Source organism: Spermophilus citellus (genome assembly GCF_964194105.1).
Source record: "Spermophilus citellus genome assembly, chromosome: 6".
Taxonomy (NCBI): domain Eukaryota; kingdom Metazoa; phylum Chordata; class Mammalia; order Rodentia; family Sciuridae; genus Spermophilus; species Spermophilus citellus.
In genome coordinates, this window is record NC_138187.1 from 139,354,610 (window position 1) to 139,378,015 (window position 23,406).

The 23,406-nt window shown below is 32.4% G+C and overlaps 1 protein-coding gene across 1 annotated transcript in view; it reads right to left on the reverse strand.

The window, feature by feature from the left end:
• The window catches only part of CFH (complement factor H), an 82,723-nt gene extending 59,539 nt beyond the window's left edge, over positions 1–23,184 (reverse strand). Inside the window, exons 1-5 of the mRNA XM_081297283.1 lie at positions 22,966–23,184; positions 5,099–5,284; positions 4,479–4,584; positions 1,862–1,938; positions 314–505 (exon numbers count right to left, since the gene is read on the reverse strand). Coding sequence (XP_081153409.1) covers positions 314–505; positions 1,862–1,938; positions 4,479–4,584; positions 5,099–5,284; positions 22,966–23,023 — 619 coding nt within the window. The 5' untranslated portion in view covers positions 23,024–23,184. The remainder of the gene's footprint in view (positions 1–313; positions 506–1,861; positions 1,939–4,478; positions 4,585–5,098; positions 5,285–22,965) is intronic.
• Between the last annotated feature and the right edge of the window lie 222 nt (positions 23,185–23,406).

A 23,406-nucleotide genomic window follows, 5' to 3' on the forward strand; every position in this document is an offset into this window, starting at 1 on the left:
CTCCTCTAATTGTTCTTGTTAGTTTTTTTTTTTTTTGATTAAGCAGCCAAGTAGCTGACTAAAACAATTTTGCGCCAAAATTTCTTCAATTATAGAGATGATACTAGTACATAAATCATAAAACTGTTTTGTAGGTAGAAAATAAAATAACTTATATAGAAAACTAAGATTAACTACAGAGATATTGTACATGCTTAATAAACATTAGCTTTTTAAGAATTATTTATAGTCATTATTATGTACAATGTTTTTAAATATATATTTTCATAAGAAAAACTAAGAACAATCAAGCAAGCAGTTAAATATATCTTACCCATACATCTTGGTTTTTCATTACTCCAATGACCATCTTCTGAACAGTATATTTCTTTCTGTCCTTCAAGTTTGAAGCCTGAATTACACTCAAACTGCACTGCTTGTCCAAAATAATATTCCTCATCTGGTTCTGTCGCACTACTGATAATTCTCCCGTTCTCTGGTTCTGTCACTGGCAAACACTTAACAACTGAAAAAAACAAAAATAATTTTTTTCTAGTAGAATTTGAAAACTTTATAATGAAATTGTGTGTGTGCATGTGTGTCTCTGTGTGTGTGTGTAAAATCATCAGAAAGATAAAATAGAGAAAATTACTTAGATATTTTTAGAAGCATTTGATACACCTGTTTGCAAAGATAAAGCGAGGTAATATTAAAATTACTGTTTATCTCTGATTCTTTTCTGTGGAAGTGAACAAACAACTACTACATTGAATGGTAGTTTGCATTTTTATGGTAACAAGTAGCTCAAATTATTAAGAAATATAAGTTTAGAATGACTAAATACAAAATTTCCATTTATGCCCCGAAATAATATAAACCAGCATTCTAAAAGATATAAAAGTAAACACAATATTTATTTCAATAGAAAAAAGTTCTTAAATTTCCTTCCTTTTCTACCTCAGTGTTCAAAATAACTTGAGTACTTATTTTGATTTTACTTAATATTTTCAAATTTCCAAGGTTATGGAAGTCAAACATTTTTACTGAAGAAGGACCCTAGATTCTTCTTATAATGAAAATTCTAGAGTGCTTCTCTCTCATCCCAAAGATACTGATTCATAGGCCTTTTTTCAGTAACCCAAACCTCAGTTTTAACAAGGATTCTAAGGGATTTTGATTTATTTGTTTATTTATTCTCTCTCTTTCTTATTTATCTATTTATTTATTTTTGAGGTAGTGGAAATAAAACCCAGGTCCTCATGCATGCTTAATAAACACACTACCAGTGAGCTATAACCTCAACTCTGATATTTGATATATCGAAACACAAAATATATAGTAATAAAATGACCTGTCAGGCGTGTTTGGTACACATCTATAATCCCAGTGACTTGGGAGGCTGAGGCAGGAGGATCACAAATTCAAAGCCAAGCTCAGAAACTTAGTGAGGCCCTAAGCAATTTTGCAAGACCCTGTCTCTTAATAAAATCCAAAAAAGACTGGAAATGTGGCTCAGTGATTGAGCACCCCTGAGTTCATTCCCTGGTACCAAAAATAAATTTACACATAAAAAATAAAACTGAATGACTAGATACATTGCTGCACTGGACAAGCAAAAATGCAGAAAGAACAACTTTCAGATTTTTCAAAAATTTCTTAAAACCACCTACCTGTAGGATAACAAACTAGATATCCACATTGGATATCCAGTTAAGTGGTTGGTATTCAGCAAGGGAAGTAACTGCACTGTATTATAAACCAAAAAAATAATTTAAATAAAAAGTATTTAATTATAAACTTAAGGATGTTTTGATGTCAAACATTTTGAAAAAGCTTAAATAGTTTAGCTATCTTGACAGATTGTAAATGAATTTTATATTACCTTCACATATAGGAATATCATTTGTCCATCCTTCTGCATCACATTGACGGAAATTATTCTCACCTAACATTCTATACCTAAAAACGAACAAACAAACAAAAAACAGACTGGCAAGAGATTACATATTTGCATGCAGTTTTTAGCTTAATCCTTTTCTGAATGTCTCTCAAAAACTCCTTTTTATGGAAAATTAGCAACTAATACATTTCCTTCCTTCTTTTTCTCTTCCTTTGTTTTACCTCCCCTACTATCCTTTCTCCCTTCCTGCCATCATTTGATCTTTCCTTCCTTCCTTCCTGTCTTAAATATTTTTCTCTCCCCCTCTCTGTTTTTCTTTGAAAGAACTGCAGACTCACTAAATAATTTTCATGGGCCATTGTTTTCTTCATTTGTAAATAAGGATTGTTCTGCTCATTATACAAGTAAAATAAATGTTCTTCCTCAAAAAAAGGAAAATGTTTTTATTTGTTACTAATTCTGTAAGGAAAGAAAACATTTTCATAAACCAATTTTTAGTCACAGAGCCAAGCATTTATTCTATATATCATGTAAAGGAAACAAAATAATTGACTACTAAGATAATCCTGTAACTTCTCTACTAGCTATAATGTACCCTCTTAACAGAGAAAGCAGATTTTCTGGTTATTTTTTTCCACCTGTACCAGAGATCCATTTGTTTCCCAAAGATGTTTCAGATATTCTGCAACATTCTGCAAAAGCCTCCCATGGCCCAAATATTTGGAGGGAGGAGGGGAGGAAAAAGAGCAAAGTTGCCTATTTGACAGTGATTGGCAAAAAACAGTAGCTCACAATACTCAAACCCAGACAAGCAGAATAATAATAAATTTTTTTTTAAAGTTTTTTTTTAAAACTGCCTTCCTGTAGAATTATAAAACCAGATATCTGTATTGAATATGCAATTAAATGGTTAGTATTCACCAAGGGAAATAACTACAGGCAAAAGATCAAAAAGGGTTAGTTGACTGACAGAAATGAAGGGGTTAAAAAAATCTACTTCACTGGGCTGGGCCTATAGCTCAGTGGCAAAGTGCTTGCCTTGCACATCTGTGAGGCACTGGGTTCAATCCTCAGCACCACATAAAAATAAACAAATAAAATAAAGGCATGCTGTCCACTTACAAATAAAAAAAAAAAATTAAAAATCTACTTCACCATCTACAACTGGGTCAAAAGCTTTACATCCCCTTGAAAATAAATTTAAGAATTAAATTTATTTTAAATAAAAAAAATTAAAATAACATAAATTACTTCTGTTTGCTGGATGATCTGAACACTTAATTTCACTGATAAACATCAGTGATTTCACTGACAAAATTCTGTTGGATACTAAGAGAAGAGCAGGAACTCTCACAGTGAGGCTATAGCAGAATTACCCCTAGTTGACAGAGTGAGGTAAAGAGAGCCAGAATCAGAGGCAAGTCTGTAGTTAATTTCTTCAACAAGTTGTAAATATGAATTGTTACAATTGAGGAAATCAAGTAAAAGAAATTTATGGATTTTGATTCCTTTCCAAGTCATTGATGGAACCTAAAAGGAAGACTTTTCCAGAAATAAAGTGATATTTCAGAGGTAGAGCAAATCGAAAAGTTCAGGCCCAGATTGGCTTAACCTACTTGGTTACATATGAAGACAACAGTAGTAATGATTGAGAGTTGGACTGAAAATGTATTTCAAAAACTTCCTCTGAAGAGACAAAACTATTAAGAACTGATACTTATTGGGCATTTGAAATATTCCAGGATCTCTTTTAAGAGCTTCAAGTATGAGTCTTATTTCTTTCTCTCACTAATCCCATGATGCACATAAAATGTGTTCACTTTAAAAAGAGAGCAAAATACAAGTGAAGACCTATTTATACACACAGATACTGAGAGTTGAAGGTTTGAAATGTGGATTTAGTGTGAAGTCTGACCTTTAAACTATTACATTTTCTTGCTCCAAATCGAGAAATGTATAAGGGGAGATTAATGATTCAATTTATAATCTCTTGATACTTCTTGTTCAGTATAAGATTACAGTGATCTGATCATGGCTTTCTAATGTACAAAATTTTCTGCAAAATAAGTTTTGTCCTAGAGAAGAATAATAGATAAGAACAAATACTAAAGAGGTACTGTGATGAGATCAGTCAGGAAACCTAACTGGTTGGTTAGAAGGCATAAAATCAATGATTCTGAGAGTAGTATTTTTGATATGAATGATAAGAATTTTTAAAACATGGAAATTTAAATAATAGCATTTATAAGTAAAACTTACAACCAAAGACTTGCTTCTTCTTACATTTTATAAATTTATAATTTTATTATATGTCCAATTATCCCCAACATAAATGACCCAAAATACCCTGCAAATAGTACAATGTAGAAAAGATGCCTTGGGTGAACACTTACTTACATGCAAAATGTTTTTCCATATACTTATAATAATACTATACAGAGTAATTACAGCTTCAATTTCTTAATGTTAAGGAGACAGTATGATATACACATATAGTAATTTATATTGTACCATAATTTTCAAGTTATTTGTGTATATAAATTAGTACATTTCCTCTTTAGTATTTGAGTTATAAACCTTTTTAATATTGACTACATACCCCTCATCACATTTATAAACAACTTTTGCACCATATACAAATTCATTTCCTCCTTCAAGATGAAAAGAACCAAATGGAGTATCCCCAGGATGTCCACAGGGCTTCTCTAAAAAAAAAAAAAAAAAAAAATATATATATATATATATATATATATATATATATATATATGTATTAGTATGTTATACAGGGAACACATTTTATATAGGAGTTGGTGGACAAAGATATTTGGTATTTAATGAGAGGACAACATTGAATTTAAAGAAAATTGAAAATAGCAAAGCTATTATTTTATAATTGAATGCATTTTTTAATTTTGTCAGATTTCTGTCCTCTTTTTAAAAATAATCATGTGTTGTTTTGTATTAAAATGATAAGAATGATATAATTCAACCAGTATTGTTAACATATCAAGTATTAAGCATTTTTACAACTAAAAGATTTCATAAGTTTCACAAAAAAAGTGAAGTAGTTGGGCTGGGATTATGGCTCAGTGGTAGAATGCTTGCCTAGCATGCACGAGGCACTAGGTTCAATCCTCAGCACCACATAAATGTAAAATAAAGATATTGTGTCCACCTAAAACTTAAGAATAAATATTTTTTAAAAAGTGAAGTACTTACTTCGACATATCCTGGCTGGATTAAGAGCCACCCATTCTCCATTTCTGCATTCCTTTATGATGGTGCCAAGGGTTCTGTAGCCAGGGCGGCATTTGTAGGTAGCCTGAGTACCCTCTGAATAAGGCTGGTCAGTCCAGGAACCAGACAGAATTTCTGTATCTTCTCTTGCAGGAGGTCCTTGGCAATCTGCAAATAATAAAAGCAAACATATGGTATGTTGGGGTTAGCTTTGATTTTAAAAATATCTATATGGCTACTGATCCATCTGTTGTAGGAATGTGTGTCATGGGTTGGTTGTGATGTGTCCCCAAAAGCTCACTTATAAGATAATGCAAGAAGGTGTAGAAGAGAAATGAATGGGTTATGAGAGCTTTAACCCAATCAGTGAATTTATCTGTTGATGGGGGGATGGAGATTAACTGAGTGGTAAATAAAAGTAAGTAGGGTGTGGCTGGAGGAGATGGGTCATTAGAGTATATATATTTTGTACCTGGCCAGTGGAATCTCTCTCTCTCTCTCTCTCTCTCTGCCTTCTGATCATCATATGAGCAGCTTCCCTCTGTCACACTCTTCTCCCTGATGTTTTGCCTCACCTCCAGCCCTGAGGAATGGAGCTGCCTATCTATTAACTGAGACCTCCGAAACTGTGAACTCTCAGATAAACTTTTCCTCCTCTACAATTGTTCTGGTCAGATCTTTTAATCATAGCAACAGAAAGCTGACTAGAACAGTGTGCATGTAAAACTGTGTGTGTGTGTGTGTGTGTGTGTGTGTGTGTGTGTGTGTTTAAAAGTAAATTGTGGGGTTGAGAGGATTAAATGAATTAAATCCAAGTGAGAAAGCCCTATTTCATGCAAATATATGGTCTTTGGCTATTTCTTACCTGATTATGACTGCCAGCTCTGGATATGGATTAATGATCAGAACTTGAATAAATAGAGGAATGGTAATGAAGAAAGGAAGAACCAGACGAACTTGGAGAGATTATGTGTAGCATAAAATTTTCTGAAACTTGTGTAGAATCAGAGTTCCTTACAGAAGCTTTGGACTGAAATTTCCCATATTCTCAGACAAAGAGTCCCACCAGCAAAAATGGCCTGCTTTAAGTACACAGTATCTTTATTGAACATATTTGCTATATTTGAAAATCACTCAGGATCAGATTTTAGAACAGGAGACAAAGCATCAAAGAAGCATGGTCATGGGCATGGATTCTAACCATGTTCTCAATTGAAAACATATGAGTGTGCATGCACACACACACACAGTCCTCTCTTTGCATCTTTTCATACCAGAAGTGGACTGACTCAAACTAAAATGCAACCCAGGCCCAAATGAGTTTAATTAGATCAAAAGAAAGCAAACACTTTCTTTGTTGGGAGTAATTATGTAAACTTAAGTCATAACATTCCATCTCATGCAAAATGTGTGGACTCAAATGAAAATTAAAGCACACATGAAAGGACAAAAAATATGTCCAGGAAGAGAAAATAAAGTTAGTAAATAGCAGACACTTAGCTCCTGAAGATACAATGCTATCAATACCTTTAGAACAACTCTTTTAAGTATGTTAAAGAAACTATATAAAGAAGATGTAAAGGAGTAAAAATAAAAAGATAACCAAAACAAAATGACTCTAAAAATCATGTATTATTCTGTAAGTACAGAATAAATATGTGAAATAATGTCTCATGAGTCATATGGACACAGAGGGAAATATGTTAAACTTAAAGAAAGTCTCATGTAGAATTGCCACAAGTGAAATACAGAAAGACTAAAGTGCATAAACAAGAACAAATCAAACACAGTAAAAAAATGTGTCGTGCAGAATCTATTGACACAACATATGAATAACTGGAGTTTCAAAGGAGGGAGAATTGCCAGAAGCAGGTAAATTTATCAGTCTTTTGGGATAGAGGAACAAGATTCTAATAATAGCTCAATTAATTGAAAAGATTCAATTAATAGCTCAAAGGTACCTAAAATTGATTAGAGAAATCAAAACATAAATGTAAATCTTGGCAAACTCCCTGAGTATATACACAAAGGAAACCTATATTCAGACTCTGCTAAAACACACACATCAAAAAACAAAAGCAAAAAAACTTAAACACATACAGAAAAAAACAAAAACATTTTATTTTGAGAAATCAGTGTCTTGCATTTCTAAAATTAGGTACTTAAAATTACATTTCTAAAATTAGTTAGGTGCTTAAAATTATATGTCAGTTGAGAATTAGTAAAGAAAATTATATTTTGGGCTCACTGACTCAGAGGTTTAGTCCTTAAAACTATGAACTCAGAATAAATTATTTATTTGCTAAGTAACTATTGTCAGGTACTTTGGTCACAGCGATGAAAAGCTGACTAACATACAAATTGATACTGAAAAGTGGGGTTGTTGCTGTAAGTAACCTGACCATGTGGTTCAGAAGCCTTTTGGAGTTTGGATAAGTTTGGAGATGGAGGCTGGAGAAAAATTAGAATACTAAAAGCAAAGCTTATTAGGCAATTCTGATGGGAGCTGAGAAGATTAGAATGTTGATAAAAATGTGAACAGTAAAAAGACTATATTCATGAGGTTTTAGATGGTAATGAGGATTCTTAGGAATTGGATTAGAGACAAGTCACATTAGATACAGTCACATGACAGCAAAGAACCTGTCTGCAATTTGCCCATGACCTGAAACTTTGTGTCTCAATCTATAGTTGATGGACTAATTAATCTGGGGGAGGAAATTTCAAGGCAGCACAAATTCATAGAGTTGCATGGGTATTGCTGGTGGGTTTTCATCCAAATTTACTGTGATAATGAGAAGCAAAAAAACAGGAAAGATTGAAAAAGTTTTCAGTTTGGCCAAAGAAGTAGATGTAGTTGCCGAAGAGATTACCACCACTAAAGAGAGGCTAAGTATTTTATCCAGAGATACTAGAAAAGATTCCTTGAGGGCACCTTAGAAAACTACACCCATTGAAGTCTTAAGGGTGTAAAATAAAAATTCATTTGAAAAGAGATCATAGGAGCACCCTGCCTCCATAAGAGGGACCTATGAAGTTGCTTCCTCAGGATTCCTTAAATAATGTTCAGTTGTCTAGACTCAAGGGCCCCTGCAACCATAGTCAAGGAGCCCAGCTATTCCTTGAGCTGGCAGCAGGAGTTGACATCATCCATGTGGTGCCAGTTGTTCAAGAATGTATGATTCTGGTGTTGGGGATCCTGGAGGCCTCCACTGAGATTTCACGGGAAGTCCTGGGGGCCAGGCAAAGTGCAGAAGGGTCAGAATCTCTTCAGGTAGCCCCTGAGACAGAAATGCATAAAAATGTGAGAATGAAGCTAAAGCTGCAGTAGAGACCTTAGGAATTAAGAGATTCTAGTTACATGGAACATCTGCTAAGGAAAGCTGTAGGAAGCAATGGGCAGAGCCATCCAAGAGAGAAGCCATATTGGTTGCAGCCCACAAGGCCAAAGGGGTGGAGCCATAGCAAAGGGATTCACATCTCACCACAATCTATGTAAAAGAATTCACATTCTCTTAAATCTTCTCTAACTATCCACTATATTTGACACTCAGTTGTTTAACTCACTAATATTTTGTGCCATTAATCTACTATCATATTTGTTTATTTTATCAATATTTTCATTTTTTCTTTTATTTTTTGAAAAAGTGATAGATTAAAACAAAAATTACACCTAATAACAGTTTACAATGTGGTATTTCCCTGTTTGTATAGTCTGTATAATGTTTAAGTCAAGCTAAATATCTATCTTCTCAATGATCTATCATGTTTTCTTGGTGAAAACATCTTTTTAATTGTTACTTATTTGCACATATTTATGGAGTCTTTATGATGTTTTAATGCATGTATACTTTGCACAATGTCCAAATCAGGGCAAATATCTTTCTCCTCAAACATTTATTTCTTTGCAGTTAGAATATTCAAATCCTTTCTCCAGTTCTTGAAATACACAGTACATTATCATAATTGATAATTACCCTATATACAATGAAAACTTAATGTTTTTAAACACTATGATTAAATATCAAAATATAAAGTTGAATAAATAAAACAAATTTCAAAAACAATACATATATTAGAGTATTTTAAAAATTAAAAAAACCTATTCAAAATTAAACTGAAAAATTACATTCTTTTTTCCAGTAAGAAAAGCACTAATACTACCAAAAATCAAATGTTAAAATGAAAAAAAATACATTATCTTAAGAACAGTCATTAACATGACGGTTACTTGATAGGTTTATTATGCAAAAGTAATAAAAGTGATAAAAGTCAAATTAAACCCTGAATGAGTTCACCCTGGTGAAGCCAGAATTAGCCAGGCAGTCAAGATAGATAGGTAAATCAAGTAAGGTTGGATCAAGGAGGCCAATTTGAGTAAGTCCAGGAAGTTGGAGTCTGCCCCCCAGGGACTTCAGAGCCCTTCCTCCACTCTTATCATGATAACCTGCCCTGTTTCAACCTGTTGCTAAGGTAACCTGTCCCAGGAATTATCCCTCCCTATAGGGAGTTATAAAAGTTGTTAATTAATGTGTCCTGGGCTGCTTCATCTGGCCAATCCCCCTGTCCATCTGCTTCTTACATTTTGGTCATTCCACCTGAGCATCTCCTGGGCCTAGTCACATACACAGAAAGGAGAGAGATAAGGGGAAGAGAGCAGGAGAACAAAGGAAGCCTAAAACATTTTTTTAAAAAGGCAGAATACCCTCACTTCTTAAGATACCAGGATACCAGCCATGGCCTCCTTCCCCCTCCTGGGAGAAGTCTATGTTACTCCTTTCTAAATAAACTCTGCTTTATATGTTTGCCTCAGTGTGCTTCTCTAATGTTATACTTCAACATGTGAGGAAGCAGGATTCCTCTCAGGTCACTGGTGGTTTCCCTTGTATGAATGCCTAGCTTCATTTTAAAAAATACACAGAAAACCAAAGAAAAGAGTGAAATCTGGCCAAAGAAAAAGTCAGATTCATTTAATGGCAGTTAATGATTAGACTTACAGCAGACTTCTCAATAGCAGTAACAAGCTAGAAGATATTAAAAGATCTTTTTAATTTGCAAAAAGATGTAATTACAAATCTAGAATTCTACAAACAGAAATAATTTTTCAAGAATGAAAATTTGATCAATAAAATTTGAGAAAATTGCATCCATAAATTCACATTCATAAAACTATAACAAATGAACTAAAAGATATACTTCAGAAAAAAGAAAAATGTCCCTGGATATAGGGTCTATGATTATAGAAGAAATGAAGAGCAAAGAAAATGATATACACAGGAGTAAATCTAAATTATGTACATATATAATCTTATGCTGTTTAAATACACAAGTGTGCATACACACACATATATAAACTACATGACAATGGTGTATAAACTGAGAAAAGGGAATTGATGTCTTATAAGCTCTCAGTGTTGAGAAGAGTGGAAAAGTATTAACTAGCTGTGATAGTTTTCTTCTTTTATTTTAATAATTTTTATTTTATTTTTTACACAACTGGAGCACAACTTTTCATTTCCCTGGTTGTACATGATATAGAGTTACACCATTTGTGCACTCATACATAGGTGTAAATATTGGTAGATGAAAATGGCTGAGCCTTCATCTTTGTTATTCCATCAAACACTGATCTATGTGCTGCTAGGAGGGCATGCAATAAATCTGTTGACTTTATTCAAGGTAAAAATTCTGGAAGAAATTTTACTGTGAACAGCAGTTGCCTTCTCTGTGAGTTCCAGTCTGCTTGTGACCTTCTCTTTCTTACTTCCCATCCTGTAGATTTCGGACTTGTATATATTGTTGCCATAATTTCCTAAGCAACCAGGAAGAAATCTCTTTTAAGAGCTAGATAGATAAATGGGTATATTGATCAACTTATGGGCATTTAGATAATCTTCTGCTGATTAGACTTTTCTTCTGAAGTCTGAATGATAAATTAGCATCAGACTTTGTTAACAAGGCTCATACTATTATATCCATGTCTGTTGCTTCCCTAACATTCATGTTTAAACCAAATCACCGATGTGTTGGTATTAGGAGATGGGGTTTTGGGGAGGTAGTAGGTTGTGAAGGTAGAGCTCTCATGACTATGTTAAAAGAAATTCTAGAGTGGTTTTACTAAGGAGGCTGCCCTGTCCATTCCACTATGTGAGGACACAAGTAGAAGGTGCTGTCTATGAACCAGAAGGTGCCCTCCGTTGATTCTCCCCTGGCACCTTCTCATACTTCCCAGCCTTCAGAATTGTCAAAAACAAACATCTGTGGTTATATAAACTACCCAGTTAATGATGGTGTGTTATAACAGTCCAAATGAACTAAAACAACTACTTTTAATTTCTAGATTAATTGCCAAAGTTATAGAAGCAGAATTGAGATGAAAATTTTAACCTACTTGAAGGGAAAATTAAATCAAAAAATTTAACCAACTCAGAAGGCAGCAAGATAGTAAAGAGGAATCAAATACAGTAAAAGGGATTAAGGTAAAGGGTTAGATTATAACTGTAACACATCAGTAATTTTATGATACAGAAATGGATTAAATGTTCCAGTTTCATGAGAAAACTGGCTATCCATATGTAGAAGAATGAAACTAGACTTTTATCTCTCAACTGCACAAAAATCAACTCAAAATGGATCAAAGACCTAGGAATTAGACCAGAAACTGTGCAACTCCTAGAAGAAAATGTAGGGTCATTACTTCAGCATATAGGCACAGGGAAAAACTTTATCAACGGGATACCTAACATTCAGGAAAAATAGTCAATAGTTAATAAATGGGATGGTATCAAATTAAAAATCTTCTTCACAGCAAAGGAAGCAATTAAGAATGTGAAGAGAGAACCTACAGAATGGGAGAAAACCTTTATTAGTTACTCTTCTGACATAGGTTAATATCTAGGATATATAAAGAACTCAAAAAATTTCACACCAAAAAAATCCAATAACCCAATTACTAAAAGGGCAAACAAATTAAACACAAATACATTTGAAAAACATGTTCCACATCATTAGCAATCAAGGAAATGCAAATCAAAACTATACTGAGATTTCATCTCACACCAGTCAGAATGGCAGTCATCAAGAATACTAATAATGCTGGGAGCAGTGGAGCATGCCTTTAATCCCAGAGACTCAGCAGACTGAGACAGGAGAATCTCAAGTTCAAAGCCAGCCTCAGCAATTTAGCAAGTCCCTAAGCAACTCAGTGAGATCTTGCCTCTAAATAAAATATAAAAAAGGGCTGGGTTCAGTGGTTAAATGCCCCTGGTATCAGTCCCCAGTACAAAAAAAAAGTCTAAAATAAAATGTGAATCACCTAGTTAAAAAAAAAAAGAAAATATATATATATATATACACACACACATATATATATACACACACACACATACATACATATGTATATATACACATTATATGTATATATATATGTGTGTGTGTATGTATGCATATACACACACATATATATGTATATACATATATTTCAAAATTACTGTTGGAGACAGTGTGTAAGTGTGTACCTCTTAATAACTGATGAGAACAAAGCAAGAAAAATTCTTAAGGATATTTTGAGAAACTTACAAAACAAAAGACTTACTTTACATACAAAGAAAACTGTACCCAAGAATATTTCAAAAACACACATAAAATATAATAATAAATTACATTAGATGATCACAATAAAAGTTTTGATAAATTTCAAAATATCAAAATCAAAATATATTCTTGTTCCCCCATGTTATAGAAAAAAACCCTAGAAAATAGCAATAAAAAATAATTAGTTTACAAATACATAAAGTCTTCTATAGGTCAATCAGCAAATCAATGAGAATTAGAAAGTATTTTGAAGTGAACAATAACCAAATTGTACACAAACATTTAGTAAAATAAATGAAAATACAGAAAGGAGGTAAAACTTAAGGTAGTGAGAATTCTCAAAAAGCTAGAAAAACAGCTATTTAGAAAGAAATTCGTAAATAATAGTAAAAAGAGCAGAAATAATAAAATGAAAAAAATACACAATATATAAAGTATTAAAGAAACTAAAAGCTAGTTTGTGGACAAAACAAAATTAATGCAATCCTGACAAGACTAATCAAGAGTAAAGGGAGGGGGCACAAATAATCACCATTAGGAACAAAAAAGAATGATTAGAATTATTTGTAATAGAATATGTTCATATTTTATTTACTTATATGTATTATATTTTACAATAAAATATGAAAGAAAAATTGACATTCTTATTTGTAAGACTAATTATATGATATACAAAACAAAAACAAAATTAATAAATATGGGGGTAGGAAGGATATTAGAATGAATCAGACATTATTGCCCTATGTACACATATGACAATATGACCAGTAGGATTCTACATAGTATACAACCAGAAGAATGAGAAATTATACTCCATCCATGTGTGATGTGTTAGAGTGCATTTTACTGTCATGTATAGCTAATTAGAACAAACAAAAGTAAATAAAATCAAATGAAAAAATAAATATGCTGGTTATTGATTTTAATTGTTAATGATTTTAAGACAATGTGCTGTTAAATTAAGATTTAATAACAGTGATATTAGAAACATTGCATCTTAGTTTTTAAAAATGGCAAATTTTAAGATATTATTATACATATTTGTTAGATTATTATTTCAATTGTCAAAATTCTTTTATTACTTGGTTTTATAATACTGGTAATTATTTAACCTTCTGTTCTGGAATTTCTTTTTAAAGAGTAAGGGGAAAGTGGCTGGGGTTATGGCTCAGTGGTAGAGCACTTGCCTTGTATAAGGCACAGGGTTCGATCCTCAGCACCACATAAAAATAAATAAATAAATAAATAGATAAATAAATGTATTTGTTCATCTACAACTAAAAATATTTTGTTTAAAGTAAGGGGAATTAATAACATAACTGAGCAATGTTTTACATTTCATAAAAACAAAAACATTTCTGTGAAATTGCCTTTTGGGAAAAAATAAAATATCCGTGTGGGCTGTAATATTCATTGATTTTCTTCTGAAGATTTTGTAAAATATTTTAACATTAGTGTTAGTGATGTTGGTTAACCTGAGCTTCCTCACTAGAGCTTTTTCATAATTTAAACAAACAAAATCTTCTCCACTAGGTGGTGCCAATATCCCGTTACAAAACAACACCACTCTCCACCCTTAACCACTACCAAAAAGCCTGATATTTTTGTTTTGATATTGAAATTCCAGGTTGCTACATGGAGAATTTCTCTTTAGTTATAGGTTGGAGTGTGTGTCTTTAACTTTCAAAATCTAGATCAATTTTGTGGTGTTTCTGTTACTGGGAAAATACATTTGTTAAATTTCAAATGTAGTTCCCAACATTGTAAGTAGAGACTATTTCCACAACCTTTGCATTTTGATAAATCCAGTTCCTTTGCTTTTATTAAGTTAATGGAACAAAGTGATATGCAAAGTTTCCTATCAATTTATTTGATTAACATCACTTTTATTAAAGGAATACCTCTACCCAAAATGTAGTTCATCTGCAAAGAGTTTGGCCCAGAGGCCAATAATTTTTTTCTGCTTATTATTCCAATTTCAAACAATATGTTTATACTTCTAATTCTTGATCTTTCAAATTTAGTTACTTTTAACAAGATATAAAATATAAGGCCATATCTCTTCCTACCAGCTCCTCAAAAACTTACTTTATGTATAGGTGTTATTCATACCTAAGGAATTCTCATACTATTACCTTTTATTTTTCTTTTTCTGTTTTTTTGTTTTGTTTTGTTTTGTTTAACCACCAATAACTTTAACACTCCAGTGCTTTCTTTCACAATTTTAAGTGGCATCACCGGATTTTGTAAGAAAATTAATTATCATCCCTTCTCCATTTCCTCACATTATGTTATTGACCAGCCTAACTTGACTCTAGGCCTCAACTCTTCTGTTCTTCCAGGCCATTCTGCACAAAACCACGAGATTTTTGCAGATCTGATCACACCACTCCTGTGATTAACATTCTTCTCAGACATCTCCTTTTTACTAAGGAGTCATCATTCCTTACCTCCACCTGGACAGAAGCACATTATCTGGCTCTTGCCCTTCTCTCCAGTCTCTTCTCATAAGTATCCCATTTATTAACTGTGACAGATCTACCCTGGTTTGTTTATAATTTGTTAAGCATCTCAAAACTTATTTCTCTTTAGTTTTCTTTCTTTCTTTCCTTTTTTTAAAGATCTATTTTTCTATTTGTTTCTCCCTCTAAGAATATTTGTACTACAGATTTTTGATGACTGGCTTTGCTTCATTTTTCAAAACTCTATTCAAATGCTGCTTGCTCAAAGCCATCCACTTATTATTAGTCGGTCCCCAAGTCTAGCTCATCTAATGTTGCAGCACAGTTCCACCCCAATTTCTTTCCTTTGGCCCTTGTTTCCTTCATAACTTAGTTTATAATTCAGAACTGTTGCTCTGAATTAGGATTTTTTTTTATCACTCTCAAAGTATAAGCTAAATGAAATTGAGGACTGTCTCTGTTTATATGGTAAAATAATTTTCAATAATATTTAATGTCTTCTCTTTTCAAATACATCTTGTCTATTTTTGTTCTAATCCCCAATACATGGAATTTTTATTACTAACTTATGTCAGCAAAAATATTTCAAGTAATAATTCACCATATCAAGTTATAACAATAGTTAAGCATTTCTTATGTTAGGATGTTTATTTGCCTAAATCAACAAAAAAACTACATGTTCAAGCTTAATTAAAAACATTCTCAAAAATTTCTAAGTAATCAATAAGTTATTTTGCTTCAAATAATCAAACCATCAACATGTATGTACACATTTTCTTGAATTAAATTGGCAGTTCTTAAAGAAAATTGAGCAGAGACTTATTAAATAGGCAGTATAAAAATATTTTTCAAAGTGTGCAAATATTTTTTCATGTTTGATTTATCTTAAAACTTTAAAAAATTTCTATGTTATGCTTCCAATTACAGATTAATAAGTAAAGTCAGTGTTCTTATATCCAAGTATTTATTTGGATTTAAACAACAAATGTTTCATCCTATGCATTTAATAGTCATTTAATTATCATTTAGCTTTTTTTTTAATTTTCAAATTTAAGAGAATGGTATTATTTTCTTTGTATCTTTGAAATTTTTTATTGTTCCATTATGTTCCATTATGATAATAGATAATAGTGGGATTCAGAAAACTTTACTTAAATTTTTACCATTTTTTTTACATTTGCTCCATTTTTCTAAAATCACTTTTTTTGGGGGGACAAAGAGTAGAGAAGGAGATATTTTTAAATAGCCTACTTCTTAACTTAGATTATGGTAGAATACACTAAAAACCCAAACTACAAAACCAATTTTAACAAAAATAAAGCAAGTGAACAAGATGGAAATAGAAAAAAAAAGCAGATATTTTGCATCAGATTTCTTTCCAATCTTCTCATGGATATACATGAGTATACTTTACATGCATATATGAGATATGATCCAAATAGCTTCTAAAAATGTTATTCAAATTATAAGTATCATGAGAATAAAGGTAATTGGGAAAAGTGGTGTAAAGAAAATATCAGTGGCAGCAAGGAAGTTTTTGAAAAAATAAACTCTAAAAAAGGAATAGAGTTTATGTTGCACTTAATAAGATTTCAAAAAATAAAATTATATTTTTTATATTTAAAAAGATGATTGCACAATTTCTGTGTGACATTTTTTAATAGTGAAAAAGAATATGATGATTATTCCAGGGTGGGGCTGGGGTTGTAGCTCAGTGGTGAAGTGATTGCCTAATGTGTGTGAGGCTCTGGGTTCGATCCTGAGCACCACATTAAAATAAATAAATAAATAAAGGTATTGTGTCCATCTATAACCAAAAAAAATTATTAAAAAAGATTATTCCAGGATCATAAAAAGAGAATGGAAAAACAGGTAACAGCCATAAGAAACTGGGTAGAATGATAGGTATGCCATAATTAGGTTGAAATACATTACTATCAGAAAACAGCTTGATTCCTCTGAGATCAAATCTCTTGAAACATGTAGTGTTTGAGTAGCTATTACCTATTGCCCATCATTGTTTCAGTCTTAAAATAAATTATTAGTATATATGGAATGAGTTTTCATAACGCTTGACTGGCTGCCACAAAAAGCAGCTTAGCCGCAGGGCAACATTAAAATGATACCCCGAGTATCCTGCAGTAGGAATAATTTAGCATCTGAGTAATTATCAGGGAACATTGGGGATAAATATTAAGAGAGAAAGGAAGCCGGGCACAGTGGTGCACACCCACAATCCCAGCGGTTCATGAGGCTAATGCAGGAGGATCATGAGTTCAAAACCAGCCTCAGCAAAAAGCAAGGAGCTAAGCAACTCAATGAGACCCTGTCTCTAAATAAAATATTAAAAAGGGCTGGGGATGTGGCTGATAGAGCAAATGGATATATGGAGACAGGTTTGCACATTTGATGTTCCTCCGTCTTTAATGTCTTCTTTGACTACTTTTCCTGGCTAACTCCTACTCAATCTTCAAAACCTATCCTGGGGAGCTGGGGTTGTGGAGCAGCTGTATAGCACTCTTCTAGCGCGTGTGAGGAACTGGGTTCAATCCTCAGCACCACATAAAAATAAATAAATGTCCAACTATAATGTGTGTGTGTGTGTGTGTGTGTGTGTGTGTATCCATCCCTATCCTGGATACCATAACATTCTTAACGTACTTCTCTCCTTATTCCATCTTTTAAAAACCAACTTCCCAACCACACCCTACCCTATTCATACCTCCCAATTTATTTTCCTGCTTTACCTACATAGTCCTATAGTATCTTTTGTTTATGTCTGTAATGCTAGTTTATGATAAAATACAATGTATTACTATACTAAAATATTCATTTCTTTGTTTTTTGTTCCACTAAGCTATCTCCTTTAGAAAGTGCTTGTCATACTGCCGAGCACGTAGAAGTCACAAAGTGATCACTGAATGAATGAATGAATGAATGAAAATGAAACTATCTAGGAGATTTCTCATTTGATCTGTAGGTTTTGGCCCATAGGAAAAGGGCATATTAGACAGCAGCAAATGTAAAAATACAAAAGACGATGAGGAAACAATGTTTAGTGCACTTAGAAGCTGTTCCATGAACCCAGAAACTCTAATTTCTGTAATTCCATTGTGCATCTGGTCTATGTGTCCCAAGTCTGAATTTATGATACAGCTTTGAACCAAGGAATCACTTTAATTTAGCTTAAAAAAGAAAAAAAAACATTCAGGAACTTTTGAAGGAACATTCTATAATCACTTTTCTATCTATTACATTTCCAGTTAACAAGGTTTATGAGAAACTTGGCTTTCTAAGTTAAAATGTCAAAACAAATAAAAGTGCTCTGTCAAATCTTTATGTTCTTTTTCTTTTATTATTTCATGCTGGGTTTTTTTTCTCCCTCTGTTCCATTAATTTATTTTCTCTGAGTTATTTTTTTGCAATGCTTCTTTATATAATTTTAAGCAAAAATGTAACACATTTTCCCAATTACCTCATGCCCTTTTCATGTACAAGGTTCTGAGATTTATTAAAGTTAAGAAATGGATAAAGTGCACATTAGTTAACTGAGCACAAGACAGATTGGTTGGCAGAATCTCAAAGACCTAGGCATGTGGGGGGATGGTGTGGGGGGGGAGAAGCATAATTGCAACGAAGGAAAAGTGGTAGACTGAAAAAGAAAACAGAGACTTAGTGGATAAAAACAGACCAATTTCAACTTTGGATCAAACCTTAGTAACCAAAGGCCAAAAATGAAAACTGTTTACGAACATGTTTTTGAACTTACATGTAGAAACTTACTTCTCCCTTAGAATGATGTCAGTTTGTCAGTTTGCAATGTGTAAATATTCAGTTTCAGTTTAAAATTGTATGCAGGAAGGGCAGCATATTCTTTGCCAGAATATGCCTAAATTTACAGTGAACAAAACCTGCCTTAGTACACCTCTCATTTTCTCACCATCTCTGAGGATGGTGTCTGTACCCCTGGTCACCCTCTGTAGTGCTTCATCCCTCTTCTCTACCTGGGAGCGCCTGGTATTTGAGAAGTACTCTGTCCTTTTCTTATTCTTGTTACCATCCATTTCTACCTTCCCCCACTAAAATGGTAAGAACATTGCCAGGTTGTAATAATTCACAGGAAATTATGGAGGATAATTAAAATATTGATTCCGAGTGTTTGTCATTCCATGTAAATTACAGATTGGTTGAATTTATGACAACATCAACTTGCAAAGTATTTCAGGAGAAGAGATGATATTAAAGACAACTGAGATATTGCATGGGATTCCACTTTGTATTCTCGTTATATAGGTAAAAACCCATATACCTATCTCTGATTATGTGGAGTTTGGGTGAAATGGGGGATTTTATTTGTCACACTGAAATTAAAACCATTTGAGATGATATACTATCACTTTTTTTGGATAAGAAAATGACATATAACATTTATATGTTTATCTTTATCAACAGCAATTTTTATTGATGTGTATTTAGTTTTTATATGATATATAATATCAGTTTTTTTCACATTAGGGTTAACTCAAATTTTAAAATATCTTACACCTGAAACAATGTATTCTGTAACAAAACCAATTCTCCTTTTCTTGACTGAAATGGAACCTCTCAATCCTTATAAGATCTTTCTAGGCCTCAAAGAACATTTTTGCCCTCTAAACCTCCAGGATCAGAAAACGCATATATCCAAAAACACGATAAGCCAGCGCATATTTCAGTTGGACATAGTTCAGCATAGTTTTAATCTGTTTACTTTAATGATCTTGTAATTTGGGGGTTATGGCCTAATCACAAATAGTATTCAATTGTTAGATCCTAAATTTTCAAGATCTACTGGAAAAGCTTGGTCATAATACATTCAATAAAACTGAAACTCTGGTTTGATTAAGGAACTGTAATGTATACTCTGTCTTGTAAGTCCCACCCAATTCTCAGTAGCCTGTGTTCTCTCCTGGAGCCAAGACCTTTCATAAGAAAAAAGCAACTTATGCTCCTACACAAGGAGGACTGTGAATGCAGATCAAGCACTACATTCAAGGTGCCACTTGGTCCCCAGCATAGTAAAAGGGGAGAACAAACAGAAAGCTGAGTTTACACATTTTCCCTGCTATTATTATTCTCTAGGAGTATTGGTTTTCTGAGGAATGTTCATTCTTATCATGACAGAAGAAATTTATGAAATGTTTACATTTTGTGTCTAGTGGAGTAGAGCAGATTGTGGTAGTTTTCAGAACTATTTCAATTTCTCAATTTAGTATTCAGTATTCAATGAGGAAAATAAAAACAGAAGCAAATGTTGAAGTATATATGAACACTTTCAGCAATCAACGCTATTCTGCTTAGTAAAATTTCTCTGAGGCATAATCGACTGATGAAATTGGTGACATTTTCAACTAATTGTTTCAGAGACTTTCTGAAAAGTAAGGAATAAAATAGGAATCCTATATCCACTGGAAATTCATAAAATTTTTCTTATTGGCTTACTATCTTACATGTGGTTTGATGGCTATTATGAGGCTAACCTAAATAACATTTTAAATTCTAGAATTTTTTTTTTTATCTGTTAGGAATACAGCCAGATAAAGAGTTGTTTCTACTACAACATGGATGTGCTATTGCTCAATTCACCAGCAGGAACTGATATCACATTTAAACACACATTGAAGAAAAGTAAAGTGCAAGTAAAACAAGCCAGCTGGAATTGATTATGCAAATGAAGAATTTAAATCAATCTTATTGAATAATCATATATACTGTGCTGCACTCCATTTTAATAATATTTCAAATTCCACTTTGTAATCATTTAAACAACTCAATTTAACTTGGCCTTAATGAAAAATTAGTAAAAAAAAAAATAAATCTTCCTTACATCGTAAATGATATCTACATAAAACTTCAGCAAACAGTATGTAATGTAAAATATTAAAAGCATTCCCATAAAATAAGAAAAGACAAAAACATTTACTTAAGGGAAAAGAAATTTTGCTACGATTGGTAATATTCACATTCTTTTAGAACTTTTTTGCAAATGCAATAATACTTTATTTTCAACTTCCAATTATTGTATTTATATGTGCAAGAAACTGATATCTGCATGGTTCTAAAAGTAGCCAAATTATACTATGTACTTAACTTGTATGAATATACCACAATGAATGCACTAATAAAAACATAAAATAAGTAAATAAATAAATAAGCACATAAATGCATAAAGTTTTTTTTTTTTTAATCACTAGATATGGGTAGGGATGTAACTCTGGTAGAGTACTTTCTTTGCACTGCATGAAAGGCCTTGAGTTTAATCCCCAGTACTGAGGGGGGAAAAAAGTGGCTGGATATAAGGTTTATGAGCTATTAAGCAATAACATATTAGAATATATAACTTAAAAAAAGGATACAATATTTGAAAACATATTAACTTTTTAAAAAAATTCCTAAAGAACATAACTGAAATAACTTATTAAATAACTTTAAATAAATTTTAAATGATTTTTTAAAAAATTCCTAAAAAACATAACTGAAAAAAAATCTGAATTTATTTTCTAGATTGGAAAACCTCCAAAGAGAAAAGTTCTGTAACATTTGCTAATACTCTTTATTTGCTAATACTCTTCAGGGGCTAGATACTATATTGTAGGCACTCAATCAAAATGTTTTCAATAAGTAAAAAGTTTGGGAAAATTATGAATGATATACTATTCAATTGACACTATAATGTTGCTCAGATACCTATCATATATCTAGTTACCTATCATGAATTAGGAAAGCAAACTTCCCTGAGGATAAAAATTTTAATCTATTGGTAATTATAGGTAGAATTAAATTTAATTATAGGGGCTGGGGCTGGGGCTGGGCCTCAGTGGTAAAGCACTTGCCTTGCACGGATGAGGCACTGGGTTCGATTCTCATCACCACATAAAAATAAATGAATAAAGATATTGTTTCCATCTACAACTAAAAATAATTTTTAAAAGAATTAATTATAAATTCATAATTTGTTTTGCTAATATTAGAAAAAAATCCTAGTGCTCACATTTACTAATCTAAAAGAGTGCTCACAGGGAATATACCTTATAGATAACCATAGGAAAAAAGAAACCAAATGAAAAAGTTAAATGTTACAAATATTGTATATTCAATTGTGTTTCAAACTGATATGGTCTTATCATTCTAATAATACAAGTAATTTTTTTTTACAAGACTTTTAAGGCCGTGGCAATATCATTTTTAAATTATTATTTTTTAGGAAGAGTTAAAATCACATTTGAAATAAATCAAATCATTATATGATTGAAGGCTTTCTTTGATTATGTATATGCACATATCTCTTACTACTTTCACATAAAGCATACTGATGAAACTTCTAAACAAAAAGAGTAGATTGTATCTTATGTTAATTGCATGGAAAATGATCATACCAGATTGAAATAGTTTCTTAAATTATACATTAAATAAAATTATGAATAGTCAGGTATGCCATTTGAATAAGGTAATTACATTTTTTAAAATATTTATTTAGTTGTAGATGAACACACAGTATCTTTATTTCTTTTTATGTGGTGCTGAGGATTGAACCCAGTTCCACATACATGCGAGGCAAGCACTTTACCACTGAGCTACAGCCCCAGCACAGGTAATTCCATTTTTAACATATAAAATGTCAAAAGCCAAACACTGAGCTACAAACTACTAATTAAATCACATTTTCTAGACTAAATTTTAGTTATGTGAAAAACAACATCAGCAAATGTTTCCTAATACACTTATAAGGAAAAAGCTTTTTAGTTTTCATCTTACCTTCTGCTGTACAAACAGTCCATAATATCAACCAAATAATCTTTGCAGGCAATCTCATGTTTTGAATCTTTTAAGGGCACATTTATTAGCTGAGAGTGCTCACAGGGTCCAGTTCACCTCTGCTAAAAATCGCAATCAGGACAGGAAAGTACTTGCTTCTAAAGGAAGTTGAAAGAGCTTGGGAAATAGGGGTTACTGGATGCTCCACCCATCAGAAACTTTTGCAAAGCAAATGAGGAGAAAAAAACAAACAATCCTACTAATCCTAGCAGTGCCAGAACTTGATCCAGATTCTTACTGCACTCCCACTGAATGCTAATGCTGTGACCTCTCTTTGATTTGTTCTGGTAAATGAAGGCATGTTCTCTATTGGAATAAGCTCAGGTCTCCTGGAATGTAAAAGCAGCAGGGGGCTATCACCCACTGGGATTTCATAAACTC